At 36.1% G+C, this 17,291-nt stretch overlaps 1 protein-coding gene across 4 annotated transcripts in view; it reads left to right on the top strand.

Moving 5' to 3' along the window:
• Positions 1-1,532: 1,532 nt before the first annotated feature.
• The window catches only part of Camta (Calmodulin-binding transcription activator), a 233,584-nt gene continuing 217,825 nt past the window's right edge, over positions 1,533-17,291 (top strand). For all 4 annotated transcript variants that reach the window (XM_067775046.1, XM_067775044.1, XM_067775047.1 and 1 more), the window contains exons 1-2: positions 1,533-2,358; positions 3,958-5,038. In XM_067775046.1, the coding sequence (XP_067631147.1) occupies positions 1,711-2,358; positions 3,958-5,038 (1,729 nt within the window). In that variant the 5' untranslated portion in view covers positions 1,533-1,710. The remainder of the gene's footprint in view (positions 2,359-3,957; positions 5,039-17,291) is intronic.

Raw genomic sequence — 17,291 nt, 5'->3', positions numbered from 1 at the left:
AATTGCCACTAGATGGGGCTTCCCTGCATTTTCTTAATTTCATCAACTGAATTTCCTGCAACCAGAACAGATTGGTATTGAAAAAGAGCTATAACCACGCCCACTTTTTCGATATCGAAAATTTACAAAAATGGAAGCACAGAGATAATGCGTTAATATATGTACCCGGTCTATGAAAAGGTGGTAATGTCTCAGAAAAAAGAAGAGCACAAACGTCCTGAAGAAATGCATTGTTTATCTTTAACAGCTGTTTCTCACCATTTCTTTTCTGAGTCATAAGCCACCCTTTCATAGACCGGGTCACATATGCCGACAATGTTGGCGAGTGGATTGATTTAATGAACTAAATGATTTATTTTCTTTTTTGGCCGTTAGTATATACTATTGTTGTTATTGTTGAGCTCAAGGCCGGATTAAATAAAACACTTTTATTTTGTTTTTATTTAATTTGCTGTCAATATTTCGACCTCAGTCTAAAGTCTTCATCAGGAATCTTAAGCTGCACTTGCAAGACGTCTTGCTAAAAATTTTGGAAGATGGGAGTGGCACCGCCCACATCTATTGAAGTTCAACGCAGTCAATCAAATCGATGTAGAGATGGTCGCGATTCTGTCATATATATTATTTCTCATTGCTGTTTTTATGTACGGGTCCCTTTTTCGCTCTTATTTGGAATCCAAATCTATAAATAAAGTTTTGGTTGTAAAGATGGAGATTCGAGCTATTAGCGAGCTTTGGGCAATTTTGGTCGTAGTGCTTTTGTTTAGCTATTTTACCGGCAGTTGCTACCATACGCCAGATGGCAGCGCAAGCTGTAAGTTTTAATTGATTGATATAACTGCTGATTTCTGTTAATGGCTCAAGATGCGCACGGGTCCGGCTCCTCCTACTTAATAGGGTTAGTTACCGGAACGAACCGGATTTATATCCGCTAAAGAACCATCATTAAAAAAAAAACAACAAAAAGAAGAACAATAACAAACCTGACGATGAGTCTGTAACTAAGCACGTCTTCCATCTTTACTTGCAACATTACTTACCAGTAAAGATGTTAGCGTCACAATGTATTCAATAATCCTAGAATCGCCTTAGGTGCCAATAGTTCTCAAATCCCCTCAGTTGATAAATTATGATTGACGGCCCTTAAAAAGCTTACTGTTGCACAGTATTCATATCGCGATACGCCAAAGAGACTACAAGTTATGCTATATATGGAAGCTCAACTTCCCGCACTGAGCTTGAATAACTCTGAGGCGAATCTTTCTGGCCAGGTGGCGCATTTATCCGAGAGTATGAGTTCGGACTACAAAAAATATAATTGTTAGTTACAACCTTCTTAACCGGCCGCCTGAGATACGACTTTGCTAATGATTTCGCTTGCTATCCAACCTTAAAAGTTACGACATTTATATTAATGTCATTTTATAAAGTTAATGGACCTTCATTATTCTGTAGGGTGCGAATAAATTTTCAAATAAGAAATGTAGTTCAATTAATACAGCATATGCACGAAAAAATGTGTGTGCGACGGCGTATAAGCAATGTTTTAATATCATTAAATTTTTACTTCCAGAGTCTAATGTCAACGATCAAACAAGCAACAACAATGTTGCTAGTGCAAAACCAACAAAACCAAAACCAACTGCAAGAACAAAACCAACAACACCGTTACCAACTACAACAACAAAAACCCCTATCATTTCCACATCAATGCAGCAGCAACAGCAGCAGCAGCAACAATTGCAACATCATCAACAGCAATTGCAGACAACGCAAAAACAATCACCACCGCAACAGTTAACCAACAACATTATTTTGCTGCGCGGCGCACGCAATGAAAATGGGCAAATTGTTATACAAAATAAGCATGGCATAATTGGTATATTCAATGAGCAGCAACAACAACAGCAACTGCAACTCGAGCAGCAACATCCACAACTGCAGCAGAGCAAAATTGATAAAACAAACGTCACTGCAACACTTACACAATTACCCACAACAACAACTATTGCACGCAAGTCAAAACAACCAACAGCAGCACCAACAACAACACAAACAACTAATTTGCTTAGCAACACAAAAAATGTTGCATACGTGGCTAAAGAAGCTAAAGCAACAACAACGCAACCTTCTATCGGAAGTGGCGGCGGTGGTGGTCCCGCCGCAGGAAGCGCAACTATTACTAGCATTTGCGACAGCAGCAGTGGCAGTACCAATGCAGTTAATGCAACCAACACAATCCTACTGCAAACACCAATCAATGCAAGTCAATTGGAATCGGTGTTGCTACAGACAGCAAATTTGAAGAAATCAACAACGGCCACCACTGCAGCCGAGCGTCAATATCTCTTCAAAACTGTGAGTATTTGGGTGCAGTGAAGGGAAGGAACGCATGCTGCTGTTTTTACCTAATTAAAATGAAATGAAACTGAATCATAAAAGAATAAAGAAAAACTAAAAAAAATAGGGGAAAAATTGAAGAATTAAAGAAAACAGGGAAAAATTATATTATCATTAAAATTTTTTCTTTAATAAAATAGAAAAAAAAAATGTTTTTTAAATAATATAAAATAAAATTCTATTAAAAAAATAAATAATAAAGTAAAATGAAATAAAATAAAATGAAATGGATAAAGTGAAATATAATGAAATATAATCATTTAAATGAATTGAAACAAACCCAACTAAAGTAAAGTAAAATAAAAAAGAAATAAAATAAAATAAAACAAAATAAAATAAATTTAAATAAAATTAAATAATAAAATTAAATAAAGTAAAATAAAAAATAATAAAATGAAATAAAATAAAAAAAATAAAATAAAGTAAAATAAAGTAAAATAAAATATAATAAAATAAAATGAAATAAAGTAAAATAAACTAAAACAAAAAAGAATAAAGTAAAATATAAAATAATAAATTGAAATAAAATAAAATAAAATGAAACAAAATAAAATAAAGTGATATAAAATAAAATATAATAAAAAAATAAAAAAAAATAATACAAAAAAATAAGAAAAATAAAAATAGAATAGAATAGAATAGAATGGAATAGAATAGAATAGAATATAATAGAATAGAATAGAATAGAATACAATAGAATAGACTAGGATATAATATAATAGAATAGAATATAATATAATAGAATATAATAGAATAGAATAGAATAGAATAAAATATAATAGAATAGAATAGAATAGAATAGAATAGAATAGAATAGAATAGAATAGAATAAAATTAAAATAAAAATAAAGTAAAATAAAATAAAATAAAATAAACCGAATTGTAATAAAGTAAAATATAATTGATTTAAATAAAATGAAACAAAATAAAATCAATTAAAATAAAACGAACGAAATGAAATGAAATATAATAAAATAAAAAAAGTTTTTAATAAAATAACATAAAATTGAATAAAATAAAATTAAGTAAAATAAAGTAAAATAAAATAAAATAAAATAAAATTTAATAAAGTAAAATAAAATAAAATAATGATATGAAGTATAAATGTTGGAGATTCCGAGTTCAGTACTAAGCTACCGAAAAGCTAGCTGATAAAGGAGTGAAATCCAGAAATTTTTCTCTAATATCAATAACAAAAACAATTGTATAAAGCAATATGAGCCTTTCTCGCTAATTAAATACATATAATAAAATAAAACAATAAAAAGTAAAAAAAAAAAAAATACAATAAAACACATTAAATTTTTTATATATATTGTTTTGAATACATTTTTTTTTTATTTATTTCTCAATTAATTTCATTTTGTGGTATTATATTTTTATCTTAATTTCATACTAATTTCTTTCTTTTAATAAATGCGCCTGAAAGTCTTTATATAAAATTTTAATTTGAGAACGGGCAATAATTCTGCGCGGGCGTTATTTGACTGCACCGATCATATGCTGTTAAAAATACTTGCAATATTTATATAATCACCTCAACACCTTACTTTTCAGACCTCGCGTAGCCTCAGCACAGACAGCAATCGTTTGGGGCGCACCTCTGAAACGAACAGCAACAGCAGCATGACCAGCGGCAGTTTGAGCAGCAGCAGCACCAATAGCATCACCAGTCAAGCACCATTTGTGCTACAAACACTTAAGCGACTCGAAAAGTCGCAATCTATACTAGTCATACGTAACCCATCTGCCTCATCTTTAGCCGCTTTAACGGCTTCCTCGTCAACCTCATCACTAACTACCGCTTCTACGACCAGTAACAATGCGATTGTTAACACTTCAATCGAACGCACTGAACGTGTTGGTGGCAGCACTAGTGCGCTATCCTCATCCACTTCCTCGTCCATTTCGGGCTCAACTCTGTCTCTCAGCACCATCGGACATAGGGCACAACCTCCAACACAAACAATTAACATTAGCACTAATACACAATTGGGCTCTGTGAGTTTTACACGTGGCACTAAAAGTCAGCAGACTTCAAGCTCCACGCTCGCGCCACTATCTACAAATACAACAACAACTACCAAGTTGGGTAATATAACTGTGAATCGTACCTCAACGTCCAAATCAACACTGGCATCAGCTGCTGCTGCTGCCGCTGCTACTACAACAACAACTTCTGCCACTACATATTTACGTTTAGCTAATGCAGCAACAGTATTTGCCAATAATAATTCTGGCAGTCATCAGAATTCTGGTAATAGCGTTAATGGAATTGGTGTTAATAAAGTTGTGGTGGTGGGTAGCGGCGGCGGTGTTGCTAATAAAAATCATAATATTGCTGCGGTAAATAGCCAAAAAAATAATGTTGCAAGCAGTGTAAGAATTGTTGACACGCAAACACAACAGAAGCAGTTGCAACAGCAGCAACAACAACACCAACAATCCCAAATATGTTTGCCTGAAGTCCAATTAAAATTGGACAAACGCGGTATCACTGGACCAAGCGTTGTTATAACGCCACAAAAACATCAGCAACAACTGCAGCAAACTGTAATGACAGTATCACATCAACAAGCTATCCAAAAACAACAACAACACCAAAAATCTTCAACATCAAATACCCCACGTGGGACCGGTAAGTCGAAATGTTGATTTAATTTTTTACAGAAATATTACGATTTCCTATAATTTTTTATAAGCGATTTTGATTTTTATATATATTTAAACGACAACAACAAAACCGCAAATGGTAGAGAAAAGTTTAGTTACCTGCTTTTACATAAAAACGTTACATTTTTGTCTGCTATTAGAAATGTTTTGTTGTTTATTTAGTTAATGAAGTGTCATTTGAGAATTCATCATTCGCAATGTTGGGTATTTGTAACCGTAATACCAGCAGGTCATTTATATAGGGTATATTTTTTTTTACAAACGAATACACTTTTCTATTTTTGTTTTCTTACCTTTTGTGCTTATATCATATCTAAAAAAAGAGGATATGGAATCACGTCTCTAGAGACTTCGTTTAGCCTTTCTTGGTGAATTATTTTTTTTTTGCACTTATTAGATGCTACACTGAACGTGTATAGCATACGTGAGCATAATTCAATTAGCACAAACAAGTAAAGGTTGGATAGCTTCGAAATTGCTGTAGCTATACTTGGCGCTAAAATATATGGGCACTAACATTCAAGGGAAAGTCATTAGTGTCATCTATTGGAAGTTCCAGGAAACTAGTAGATTCAACAGAGATAAATGATAGGCCAGGGTGGCGTGCATATTCCTGAGAAGCCTGCTTATCTCTTCTCCGGATTTGAATTGACATAGGAGTTTATTTACTCTATAGTTATGTAATGTCGGACTCTTACTATTCGGACTATTATCATATATATTATTTCTAATTGCTGTTTTTATGTGCGGGTCCCTTTTTCGCTCTTATTTGGAATCGAAATCTATAAATAAAGTTTTGGTTGTAAAGATGGAAATTCGGGCTATTAGCGAGCTTTGGGCAATTTTGGTCGTAGTGATTTTGTTTAGCTATATTTTATTAAAATAATTTGTTAAAAATAAACGATTGTAAGCTCACAAATAAATGTGTTTGTACTATGGCACTGTGAATATTTGCACCGCATTACCGACAGTTGCTATCATACGCTAGATGGCAGCGCAAGCTGTAATAGAACAGCTGATTTCCAACTCGTTATTATTATTATTATTAAGCCTCGATGCACTTGTCCTTTTATCGTGTTATTGTATGTGGGGCTTTTAATGTACTTAGGTACCTATTCAGGCTTTTTGTAGTCCGTATCACGAGGGGATTTACAGTCTGATAGTCACGCCACCTAGATTAGAGAATCTCTTCCTTGCCAAAGCGACGCATTCCTGGAGAACGTGAACCGGCGTTTTATCTTCCAGCTCACAAAAGCAACTGATTTGTGTATCGAATGGATTTAACTGACATACTTAAGTGGTATCGCGACTACAGTGTGTCTATTGTTGTCTTAACTGCTTTGTTTCCCAGTTACTTTTGGTTTCTCTACTTAGTGTGTACCTTTGTCCACAGAAGGTTCTGGAACATAGAATGCTGCTAAAGCATCCTGCTTGGCTAGGTAATCTGTCTGTTCATTACCTGTATATGCCTGATGCCCGGGAATACATGCTAATGCAAGGTTTCATTTCATTTTTGGCTGTCAGATTATTAGAACTTAACTTATTTAGAATTCCAATGCATTCATCCACTATCTAAGAAAGAGTTGCGTAATGAGGATACTCCTCGAACCAGATCTCTGAGTCATGGATTATCTATTTCCCAATAAGTTCTGTCCACAATGGACCGCCAAAAGTTCTGTGAGACTCTCAAGGTAGGGTCCATTGTATTGAAAAGCAAATCTCATGTGTCCTTCAAAATTGAATTGATCTATCAATAGATATGCTCAGGATTTCAGATCGTGCTCCCAACTAAGATTGGTTAATTGGCGTGAGATATTATTCAGCGCTTATATGTTTGTTTACAGTTTGCTAATATGCGGCTTCAGCGGGTTAGGGGGTCAGAATATACCCGCGGTAGGTATGCCTTTCGTAAGAGGCGACTAAAATACCAGATTCAAGGGGCTGTGTAGTGCAACCCTTTAGTTTGCCAGCGCAATATATAGCTTCTCCAAACTCAATTGTCAACCTCACCTATCCGCGGCGAATCCTGTTTCACTAACAGACGAGGCTCTGCCGACCCCAAGCTCCTCATGGTACTTGGGGGTGGGGAGGGAGGGAATGGCCTGAATGTTTAATGTGGCCATATTTCCCGTTCCCGAGATGGACGGGCTAGCACCTTAATTGTGCTGTGGTACCGGAGCGTGCCGGATCTGTATCCGGCAAAGGACCATCACCTCGATAACACTCCCCAAAGCCTTCGGGAGCAACTTTATCGCTACAACAACAATAACATGTGACTTCACATGAACAGCGAGCCAGGCTTTCCGAATATATATCCAACTTTCCAACACAGTCCAGCCTTTTGGGTTTTACCCAATAATGAGCTACGCATCTCTATATCTTCTCTAAGTCCAGATAGAGCTCTGTGTGCAGTATCCTTTTGGGCACATTGGAACCCTACAGTTACCTGCTCTGTTCGTGCCTATCTTAGAATATGCACATCCATGCCTGATCGACAGACCACGATATCATGCTACTCGTCCGCTCTATTCCATTATAAAATTTATTCCCAGGACAAGTTTTCTTTCGCATTCCCTTCATAGAGTCAGGCATAGAACAAAGCTGCCGTCAAAAAGAGAAACACCGCTGCGTCTGCCCCACAAAAAGAGGAAAATCTGTCCAAGTTTTGTGCCCGTCGTTCAGAAACTCACGTCTTGGCTATGGCGACTCTAACATTAATGTTTGTTGCGCATATTTATAATCTTTACACCATCCAGCCACCGTTGTCGTTACTTTAGCAAACACCTACTCCCTGAATGGTTTGAAGGTGTTGCTGGAGTAACCAGTCCTTTTTCGGATATTTGTTTCGTTCGCGCGGGCATTAGACGAGCTGTCGCTTGAACTGCTTGATATGACCAAGCCGAACCTTCTGGAACATCTCTCCTTCTTCCATGTTCGATTTGGTGTCGCCAGTGCTGCGGCTGATAAATGCTTATGCATTTACAATTATATTGTTGTTCACTTAAGAGCTTGATGACAGTTATCTAACAGAAGCTTAAATATATTCGACGTTTCATCAGCAAACAATTCCATTGAACAGAACTGTCGCTGGTGGTTTAATTGCGTACAGCTGCTTCATACAGCTAGCTTATGCGGATATCTCGCCTGATACCTACTCCTCCCCTACGTATTTACTGGGCCGAAATTGTAACGATAGTCGCCAACTCGTCCCTGCCTCTTGCCTCGCATTTGCTTAGCTAAGAATAATGATAATACATACATATATTGGAGACAGGACATTAACGAAATTTAAAAAGACTAGGTAGTTTTTTTTCAGTCGCCACTTAAATCAATAGATGAACGCGACTTGCTCAAAAAGAGCTGGCTTATTCTAGCTCAATTTCCAGGTTATTATTGCAATGGTTATCCTCCTACTTATTTATACAAAGTTACCAAAAAGAAGGCCTGCGACCCACTTAGGGTGACCAGCGTTCACTAGTAGTTAGAATCCAGGAATAATACTGCCAAATGAAGAATGCTTTTATAGGAGGTGGTCAAAAGGGTTAAGGCCTCTAGTGTAGTAATGATCATGCAATTTTTGTATTCCCCATTTTATATATGATTGTACGTATGTACCTACGTATACGGTAACCACTTATTGAGTACATATATGTTCTTTTAACTACCTTAAGCGATAATACCAAAATCACATTTCAACTTTTTACACCAATCTTCTTTGGTGTTCTTGCTAAAGTTATTTAAAGAAAATTAGGAAGAATTAGTAAAACTTTCAAATGCCAATTCGTACATCAATTTCACATTCTTCCTAATTCATTTCTTAACCAACATTGATTATAGACTTAGGCAACTCGTACCTATACAAGCTGATGTAGCAATAGAAAAAAGTTCTTTCACAAGTGTTTGCGGTTCATTGATATGCAGTTGGTGGTTTCTTGAAAATTTGCTGAATTCGCTGTTGTGTATTTACACCTCAGGGCACAAATTGCACTTGAGTAGTTCGAAAGAAAGAACAAATTTGTTTCGTTTGCCACTTCCGACTTTTGTGAAGTGAAGTTCATTGATTTCAACTCATGTATAAGTACTTGTGTATAATTTTTTATTTACTCGATTGGAGTGGAAGAAGAAAAAAGTAGAGATGCGAAACTTCAATATTTTTCGAGTTGATATTTGGTGTTGATTGCATCGAGAAAAAAAAAAAATTCAAAACTAATTTAATTAAAACTAGAGAAGTTTGTAAAATGAAAACGAACTTAAAAAAGAAATTTTAATAAAAAGAAAATGAAAAAATTTTAAGCATTTCCTTTATATAAATTTTTTGCTAAGTTCTAGCTTATTATTCTAGTCTACGACCCTTTTAAACTTCTTTTATATCTAAGTTGCCGTGGTCTTTAACCGATCCCGTCCATTTTTACTAGAAATATTTTCTGCTATAAGGAAAATATGTGTACACAATTTCATTACGATCCGTTAATTCTTCTTCGAGTTATGGCTCCCGAAACATAGAAAATTGCTTAGTTATAAAAGGGCGGTGCCACGCCCATTTTTTAAAATTTGAAGTTTTTTCTATTTATTGTTATAAATCCACTTGGGAAATGAAATACCATTGATATAAAGCTCTTTTTTGAAAAGACATAGCTTATTCTATTCGTCCACGACCCTTTTAATAATCTTTTATATAAAAGTGGGCGTGGTCCTTAACCGATTTCGTTAATTTTTCTTCAAAGCATTCCTTATAGTAAAAGCCACCTCTGTGCTGAATTTTGTTATGATAGGTTCAACGATTTTTGATTTATGATCAATAATATTTGTAAAATTGATTTTATCACAAGTGGGCGGTGCCATGCCCATTTAAAAAAATTTTTTGAAATTTTTCTCAATATCAGTCCACACGTCAAATTTCAACATTCTAGGTGTATTATTTACAAATAATCAGGTTTTTTGTGTTTTCCAAAAAGTGGGCGTGGTTATCATCCGATTTGCTCGTTTTCAATACTAATCTATTCTGGGTCCAGATAAGCACGTGTACCAAATTTCGTGAAGATATCTCAATATTTACTCAAGTTATCGTGTTAACGGACAGACAGACGGATGGACGGACGGATATGGCTCAATCAAATTTTTTTTCGATCCTGATGATTTTGATATATCTACGTGTATATCTATCTCGATTCTTTTATACCTGTACAACCAACTGTTATCCAATCAAAGTTAATATACTCTGTGTGCAAAGCACGCTGAGTATAAAAATAGAGACAGAATGTCTCAATTGTGTTGCTAGTGTAAAAACAAAAATAAAATAAAAACATTTTAAACACTTCCTTTATATAAAATGTCTCCTTATATAAAGACATATTCTTGCTAAACTTTGATTTTTAAATTTTGACATAGAAATTGCAAAAATATTTATGAGAATTAAAAATATAAAAGTGGAGCTCACAATACTTGGATTGAAAAGTTGGTAGGAAAGGAGATATTATTAGTCAGTCAATTGCGCTCCACCTTTAAATTCTTTCCTTCTCATAAATATTTTTGCAATTTCTATCTCAAAATTTAAAAATCAACCAAGTTTAGCAAGAATATGTCTTTATATAAGGGGACGTTTTTCGCTGATTTTTGTCCCTTTTTATAAAGGAAGTGCTCCAAATTTTTTTTATTTATTTTTTTTTTTCATTTTCTCCTTTTCTTACATTTTCTCGGAGCCTTAACCTATCTGTTAAGTTTTAAGCTTGTAGCTCAATGAGAACTTGCATAAAAATCAATCACAAAATTCCCTCCGTTCCGTTTGATTTTTCTAAATATCTCAGTCCGTGCGCTCCCTAGCGAAACTTTTTGTATTGTGTCATCGGCTGTCATCGAGCTTTGAATTAAGCTCAAAATTTTTAGCCTCTAGCTCATCGAGAATTTACTTAAAACCCGGTTTAAAATTTCCAAATTATTATCTAATTTTTTCGATCCGTGTGCCACCTAACGGAATTTTTTTCTCCTTTTGTTCCTTTGTCACGGTGTCTTAACCTGTCTCTGAGGTGTCATGTTTGTAGCTCAATGAGAAGTTACTTAAAAATCGATCCTAAAACACCAAATTTCCAAATTCTTATCTAAATATTTCGATACGTGCTCCACCTAACGGAATTTTTTCTCCTTTTCTTAAATTTTCTCGGCTTCTTATCCTATCTGTGGAGTTTTACAGTTGTAGCTCAATGGGAACTTACATAAAAATCAATCCCAAAATTCCCTCCGTTTCGTACGATTTTTCTCATCCCGTGCGCCCCTAGCGAATCTTTTTGTATCATGTCATCGGCTGTCATCGACCTCTGAATTAAGTTTGAAATTTCAAGTATCTAGCTCATCGATCACGTTTGTAGCTGAATGAGAAGTTACTTAAAAATCGATTTGTATGAAAAGCGGACAAACATTCAACCGACCTAAGTAATATAAAGGAAGTAATGAGATAAACTGAAATAAGCAAGAAAAACAAATACAAGCAGGATAGCCTTGTGTTTAACGTAACTGCAGTTTCACCGTGTGATTCGCGGGTCGAATCTCGGTGAAACCTTTGATAACATTACGAAATTGCTTGATGATGATTACGTGGCGGTTTTTGAAATGGTACCATCGCAATATGCCAGTAAATATTTCTTTCTTTTCAGTTTCTCTTAAACAAACATAATAATTGAATATTCATTTGTTATAAGCCGGTGTTAAGCTCATGAATTCTTAAATATTAATCATATGTATGTATGTTAACGTTAATGAAGGTGGCTTCACTATCTCTTTCAGAACATGTTATTTTCTCATGGCTACTCTGATTGCCGCAATCACTCCATTTTGTGCATAGCCTTCTCGTTGGATGATATTTTTTTCATTAGTTTGACACAATCGAGTACTTCTATACGAAGACCATTCAAGAATTTTACTCGGCGCACTGCTAAGTAGGCCTGGCCTTTGGCGAAAAGTGCAGATCCTAGATTCACCACCGCGTTATCCAACGTACACCCTTGCATTTTTGGAAATAAGCAATCGCAACACAGTATAATAATCGATCGTAAGATTACCCCCGTTCTGGACGATTTTTCTAAATATCTCAATCCTTTTACCCTCTAGAGAAACCTTTGTAATATGTTTTATATTGTCATCGGCTTCTGAGTTAAGTTTGCAATTTCAAGTCTCTAGCTCACCGAGAAGTTACTTAAAAACCGATCTCAAAATTCCAAATTTCCAAATTCTTATCTAATTAATTCGATCCTTGTGCCACCTAACGGATTTTTGTTTAATTTTTTGTTGAATTGTTCTGGTCCCTTAGCCTATCTGCGAAGTTTCATGTTTGTAGCGCAATGAGAAGTTATTTAAAAATCGATCGCAAGATTTCCTCCGTTCCGTACAATTTTTCTAACTATCTCGAACCGTACTCCCCCTATCCAAACTTGTTTTAGGCGTTTTATACTGTCATCGACCTCTGAATTAAGTTTGAAATGTCAAGTTTCTAGCTCATCGCGAAGTTACCTAAAAAGATGTTTAAATTCTCATCTAATTATTTCGATCCATACGCCACCTAACGGATTTTTTTTTTAATTTTGTTGCATTGTCTCGGTGTCTTACCTATATGTGAGGTTTCACGTTTTTAGCTCAATGAGAAGTTACTTAAAAATCGATTGCAACATTTGTATTGAAAATGTGGACAAACCTTCAACCGACCTACTATAAAAAAAAAAATAAAAAAAAATAAAGGAAATAAAAAAAGGAAAAGGATCATCTGTGAAGCGGGGTCACCCCTCGGCATTGGTTTGGCAAGCACTCCGAATGTATTTCTGCGATGAAACGCTTCCCAGCGAAAATTTATCTGCTTGCAGATACCGGTCGGAGCAGGAAAACAATGACTCAAGTTTTCTTGAGTTTGTCCTTTGTGCATCAGTTTCAACAGCAAGTGCATCTCTGAAGCTAATCCATACTTTTAGTATCCGCTACTTCTGACATTGCCCATACAGCCTTCTTTTCGTTGCCCGCATCCTAGACCTCTACCGTTTATCTCATCCGGAAAATTGTAGCCCATCGATGAAGATCTTTATCGTTCGCTAATAAATGGAAGCTCACATCCTCGTTCACATCTTTTAATCGAGCCACATTACGGACAGCCTCCTGGACTTCTTCGGCAGTAGTGAGGCAGTCCATGTTCAACATTTTTTTCTATTTTCCGGGAAGGTAGCAGGGTTCCCTCCTTTAACCCTAGCGTTATCGGTGAAACATGACGTCCTAAGGCTAGAGTTTATCTCGGATCGCTCATTCGACCTCGGCTCGTTGTTGTTGTTTTTGTAACGATAAGGACACTCCCCGAAGGCCTTGGTGAGTGTTATTGATGTTGATGGCGCTTTGTCGGATGAATATGAGGTGCGTTCTGGTAACAAGCACCATTAACGTACTAGCCCGACTATCTCGGGAACGATTTGGCATGAGCATATGTAACTTTCTAGGTCATACCACCCTCCCACCTCATAATTCCATGAGCAACTTGGCGTCGCCAGAGCCTTGGCTGTTAAAGAAATAGGATTTGCCACTGGTAGGTGAGTTTGATAATTGGGTTGGGGAAGCTATAAATTGCGCTGGCAACCCCGTGAAAGGGTTGCGCCACACAACCCCTAACCCCGACTTCAGCTTAGGTGGTTCTTGCGTTGTCTCTTCCTTTGCTTTATTCAAGGCCGGTATACAGTTTGGCATTCCGACTGTGCAGTAGTCCAACTTCTACTTGGTCCCCACGACTCCGGTTTGGACTACGTAGCTCGTCCATAACCCTTTCCTGAGGGGACTGCTTCCACGTTTCCTGCTACTACAAAAGACCACATATAGCTTATCGTCTCATTGGAGCCTTGTCGTTCTGGTTTCCTGTGAGCAGCGCAGCAACTTTATTTTATACTCGAGAAGATTACCTTGATTTTTTCGCATCAATTGGCACACACTCTTATGAGAGTCTGTGCATATAACCAAAATCTGGGGTGTTATCGTTCTCCCCCGATTTAACAGCAAATTTCAAACTTATTACTTGGAACTACTTGAACTTTTGAGGATGCAGCTTTCTAGCCCAATCAATTGTAATCCAACAGAGTCAAGTTAAAAGTCTCTCAAAATTCGCATTGACATTGGTACATTTTTTTTCCGAAAGGTGTCTCGGAATTTCTTCGATATAAAATAATCATACTTTGTATGGAGGAAAATCCAAATATCCTACGGAAAAAAATTTTCAGAAATCAATGAAAATTTTGAGAAACCTCTAAATTGTACTTTGTAAGGTTAAAATTGATTGGGTTAAAAAAACTTGCATACTCCAAAAAATTCAGAGAAATCCAATATAAGGTTCTGTGACGAATATTAGTATCACTATGCTGTTAGTAAATAATCACATCAACAAATACAGTAAGCAGCCAAAGTTATGTACATGCACACACATAACTAGCAGCTCTAAGTGAAGATATATCTCTCACACACACACACACATGTAGTCATCAGCCGAAGTTGTTACTCACACATACACACGCACATATCTTAATTACCAAGCAGGAGATACAACAGTTCTATAAGGTGAAACGTCTAGACCTTAGTAGAAGTATGCGGATGAGGCAACAGAGAGTATAAAAGCAGCGCAAGCTGAGGAATGAATAATCAGTTTGATTTAAACATGCTATTAGTTATGAAGTGAAGTATAATTGTGCAGTACTCCCAAACTAATCCAAATAAAGACCAGTTTGCAACACTGAATATTGGAGTTATTTATTCGACGGTTCAACGATTCGAACATTAGCAGAAGGTGCATAATAACCAGGATTTCCGTAAATTCGTTACAGTTCTAACTTTTAGTAAAATTTTTTTGAAACTTCGAATTTTTTCTAAAACATTCAAAATACCAAAATTAAAAAAGAATTTATTTCAACAAAAATTGCCACTGCTGTATGACCATATAAGAAACGCCCGCTCCTCTCGCCGTTTTGCTTGCGTACTACTTAATGGTTGTTTCCTGCTAGCCTTTCGGGTCTAACGGGTCTGGTGACGCTATGCAATTTGCTGAAACTATAAAGATTGGCTAGTTTAATGTTCAAACCATACTTAGAGCTGAAATTTCTTTTTGAAGGTCACTGAGGGTACACTTTTGAGCATTTTTAATATCAAAGCCATCTCTTTTCCCCAACTGTGCTTGTCCCCTCCCAATTTCTTGTATGTTACGTAACTTTTCAAATCAGCAATCCCTACTTGAACATGCAAATTGTAATTTTTAACACTCTCTAAAATATGTTGATAACAATCTTTCATCGCATTGCCAGCACTTGTATTGAATTTCAATCCTTTGGCCTTCGGGAATTTGAATCTTTTAAAGGATAATGTGACATGTTTATTTATTTGCTAGCCACACACATACATACACACCACTTGTGCTCAATATTCTATAGTAAAAGCTACACAAGTGCTTAAGAAAATTCACATGGGTTTGAAAAATTTTTTTTTTTAAGGTTTGGCAAGCCAAGCATGCGAGATGCCACCCACTTGCAAAGTCAAAGGTCTGACAGCAAGGAGACAATAGACAAAGTCTGTTGGCTGTTGTTGTGTTTTTTTGTCGCTGGTATTGGCCAATTCCAAACGATTTGTCGATTTTCCGATTTGCCATCTGCGATTAGGTACAAGTGACAACTTCACTTGCGCTCGAGTGCAACTGGGAAATATGTAAGTGCGGCCGGAAAAGACAAAGCAGCAGCAGCAGCAAAAAAGCAATCGACTACTTAAAAATGGCAAGTAGCAAATGACAGAAGCGCCTAAAGCCGACATTGTGGTGTGAATATTGTGCTGATGTCTTCAGAATTCAAAATTTGCTATGTTACCGCTGTGATAATTCGGCAATCTCGGAATTTTTTATTGCTGACAAAGTAATAAAAAAACAGGTTGTTGAAAAACGATTGCCGGCGAGTGTATGGTGTGTGCAGCCCCAAGTGACTGAGGACTTTGTAGTGCCGCTGGAAGACGGCAGCTGCTGCTATATGAAGTGCTAGATAGGAAATTCATGAGATGCTTGAAAATCACTTACTAAATATCTCGCAACTCGAGTATTGCGTCGCTATATCATTGCAAGCATAATTTTTAGTAGTTTGTTGGTTGCTGTATGTGGGTGGTTGTTACAATAAATTACTTTGGTAGGTGTTGCAGTTGTGAATTTTTGGCTTTCGCACAGCTTGGCACGATTGTTATCACGCGCCGCTTATTATTCCATCAAAGCACTCCTTTGTACAAGGTAAATGTAGCGTTCTTTGTTAGTATGTTAGACAAAGTAAATAAAATTAAAGTAAATGTTAAACCGTTAGTTCTCACTTTTGTTAGAAAAATTAAATAAAACTTAAGTAAATGTTAAACCGTTCCTCGCTCACTCTTCTGCAAATGGTGTGTTCCATGGTGATTAGTGTGATACTTAAATTAACATTTTTAGGCTTAATTTTCAAGCTTTAGTAGAACACTCTTTGAAAGGATTATTCTAAGTAAGTGTTTGTCCAAACTGTGAAGACTCACCGAGGAGCTAAAGTGAAGAGCTCAGAAAGAAGCTGACGAGTTGCGTCCAGTAACTGCGTAAAGGTCTGAAAGGACCAGAGTGAATATTGTGTTGTAGTACGTTGGCTTTCTCAACTTTGATTATCATTGCTTATTTAAGGTTACAGCTTGTAAGTATTATATTTGTAGTTGATGGGACTACCAATCTAATATTGGAGCGAATTTTTAGAAAATTCTTGATCATTTTCCACCTTCTGTTATCGTCGATCAATTCGCTGAACTGTTGAATAGATAACTCAAATATTCAGTATGGCAAAATGTTCTTTATTTACAGCACTACTTTGGTAGTAGTACTTCGCAATTAAATTACTCGCGTACTTAACTTATAGCGTGTTAAAATCAAACTGACTGACTATTCCTTAGCGTATTTCTCCCAGGGTCCAAAATCTTTGTTAAAAGCCTTCTCCATTAGTTGCTTATTCATTTCCTATTTTTGTATCTCATATTTACTGCTGTCTTCTAGGTATATGCGCGTATATATGTGAGTTATAACTTCTGCGCTCCTAGCTGCTATTCACATGTATGTGTACTAACGTATATGATCTTATCCGCTCTCACTGTTATCTTCTGTGCATATGGCTTGCTGTGATAACGTCTTTGTGGCTGTTTTCTCTTTCAGCGGCATAGTGACGTATCGAAACTGC

The sequence above is a fragment of the Eurosta solidaginis genome, chromosome 3 (genome assembly GCF_040869045.1).
Source record: "Eurosta solidaginis isolate ZX-2024a chromosome 3, ASM4086904v1, whole genome shotgun sequence".
In the NCBI taxonomy this organism is placed as follows: domain Eukaryota; kingdom Metazoa; phylum Arthropoda; class Insecta; order Diptera; family Tephritidae; genus Eurosta; species Eurosta solidaginis.
Note: the sequence above shows the minus strand (reverse complement) of the source record. Positions and strands in the feature narration are given on the sequence as shown.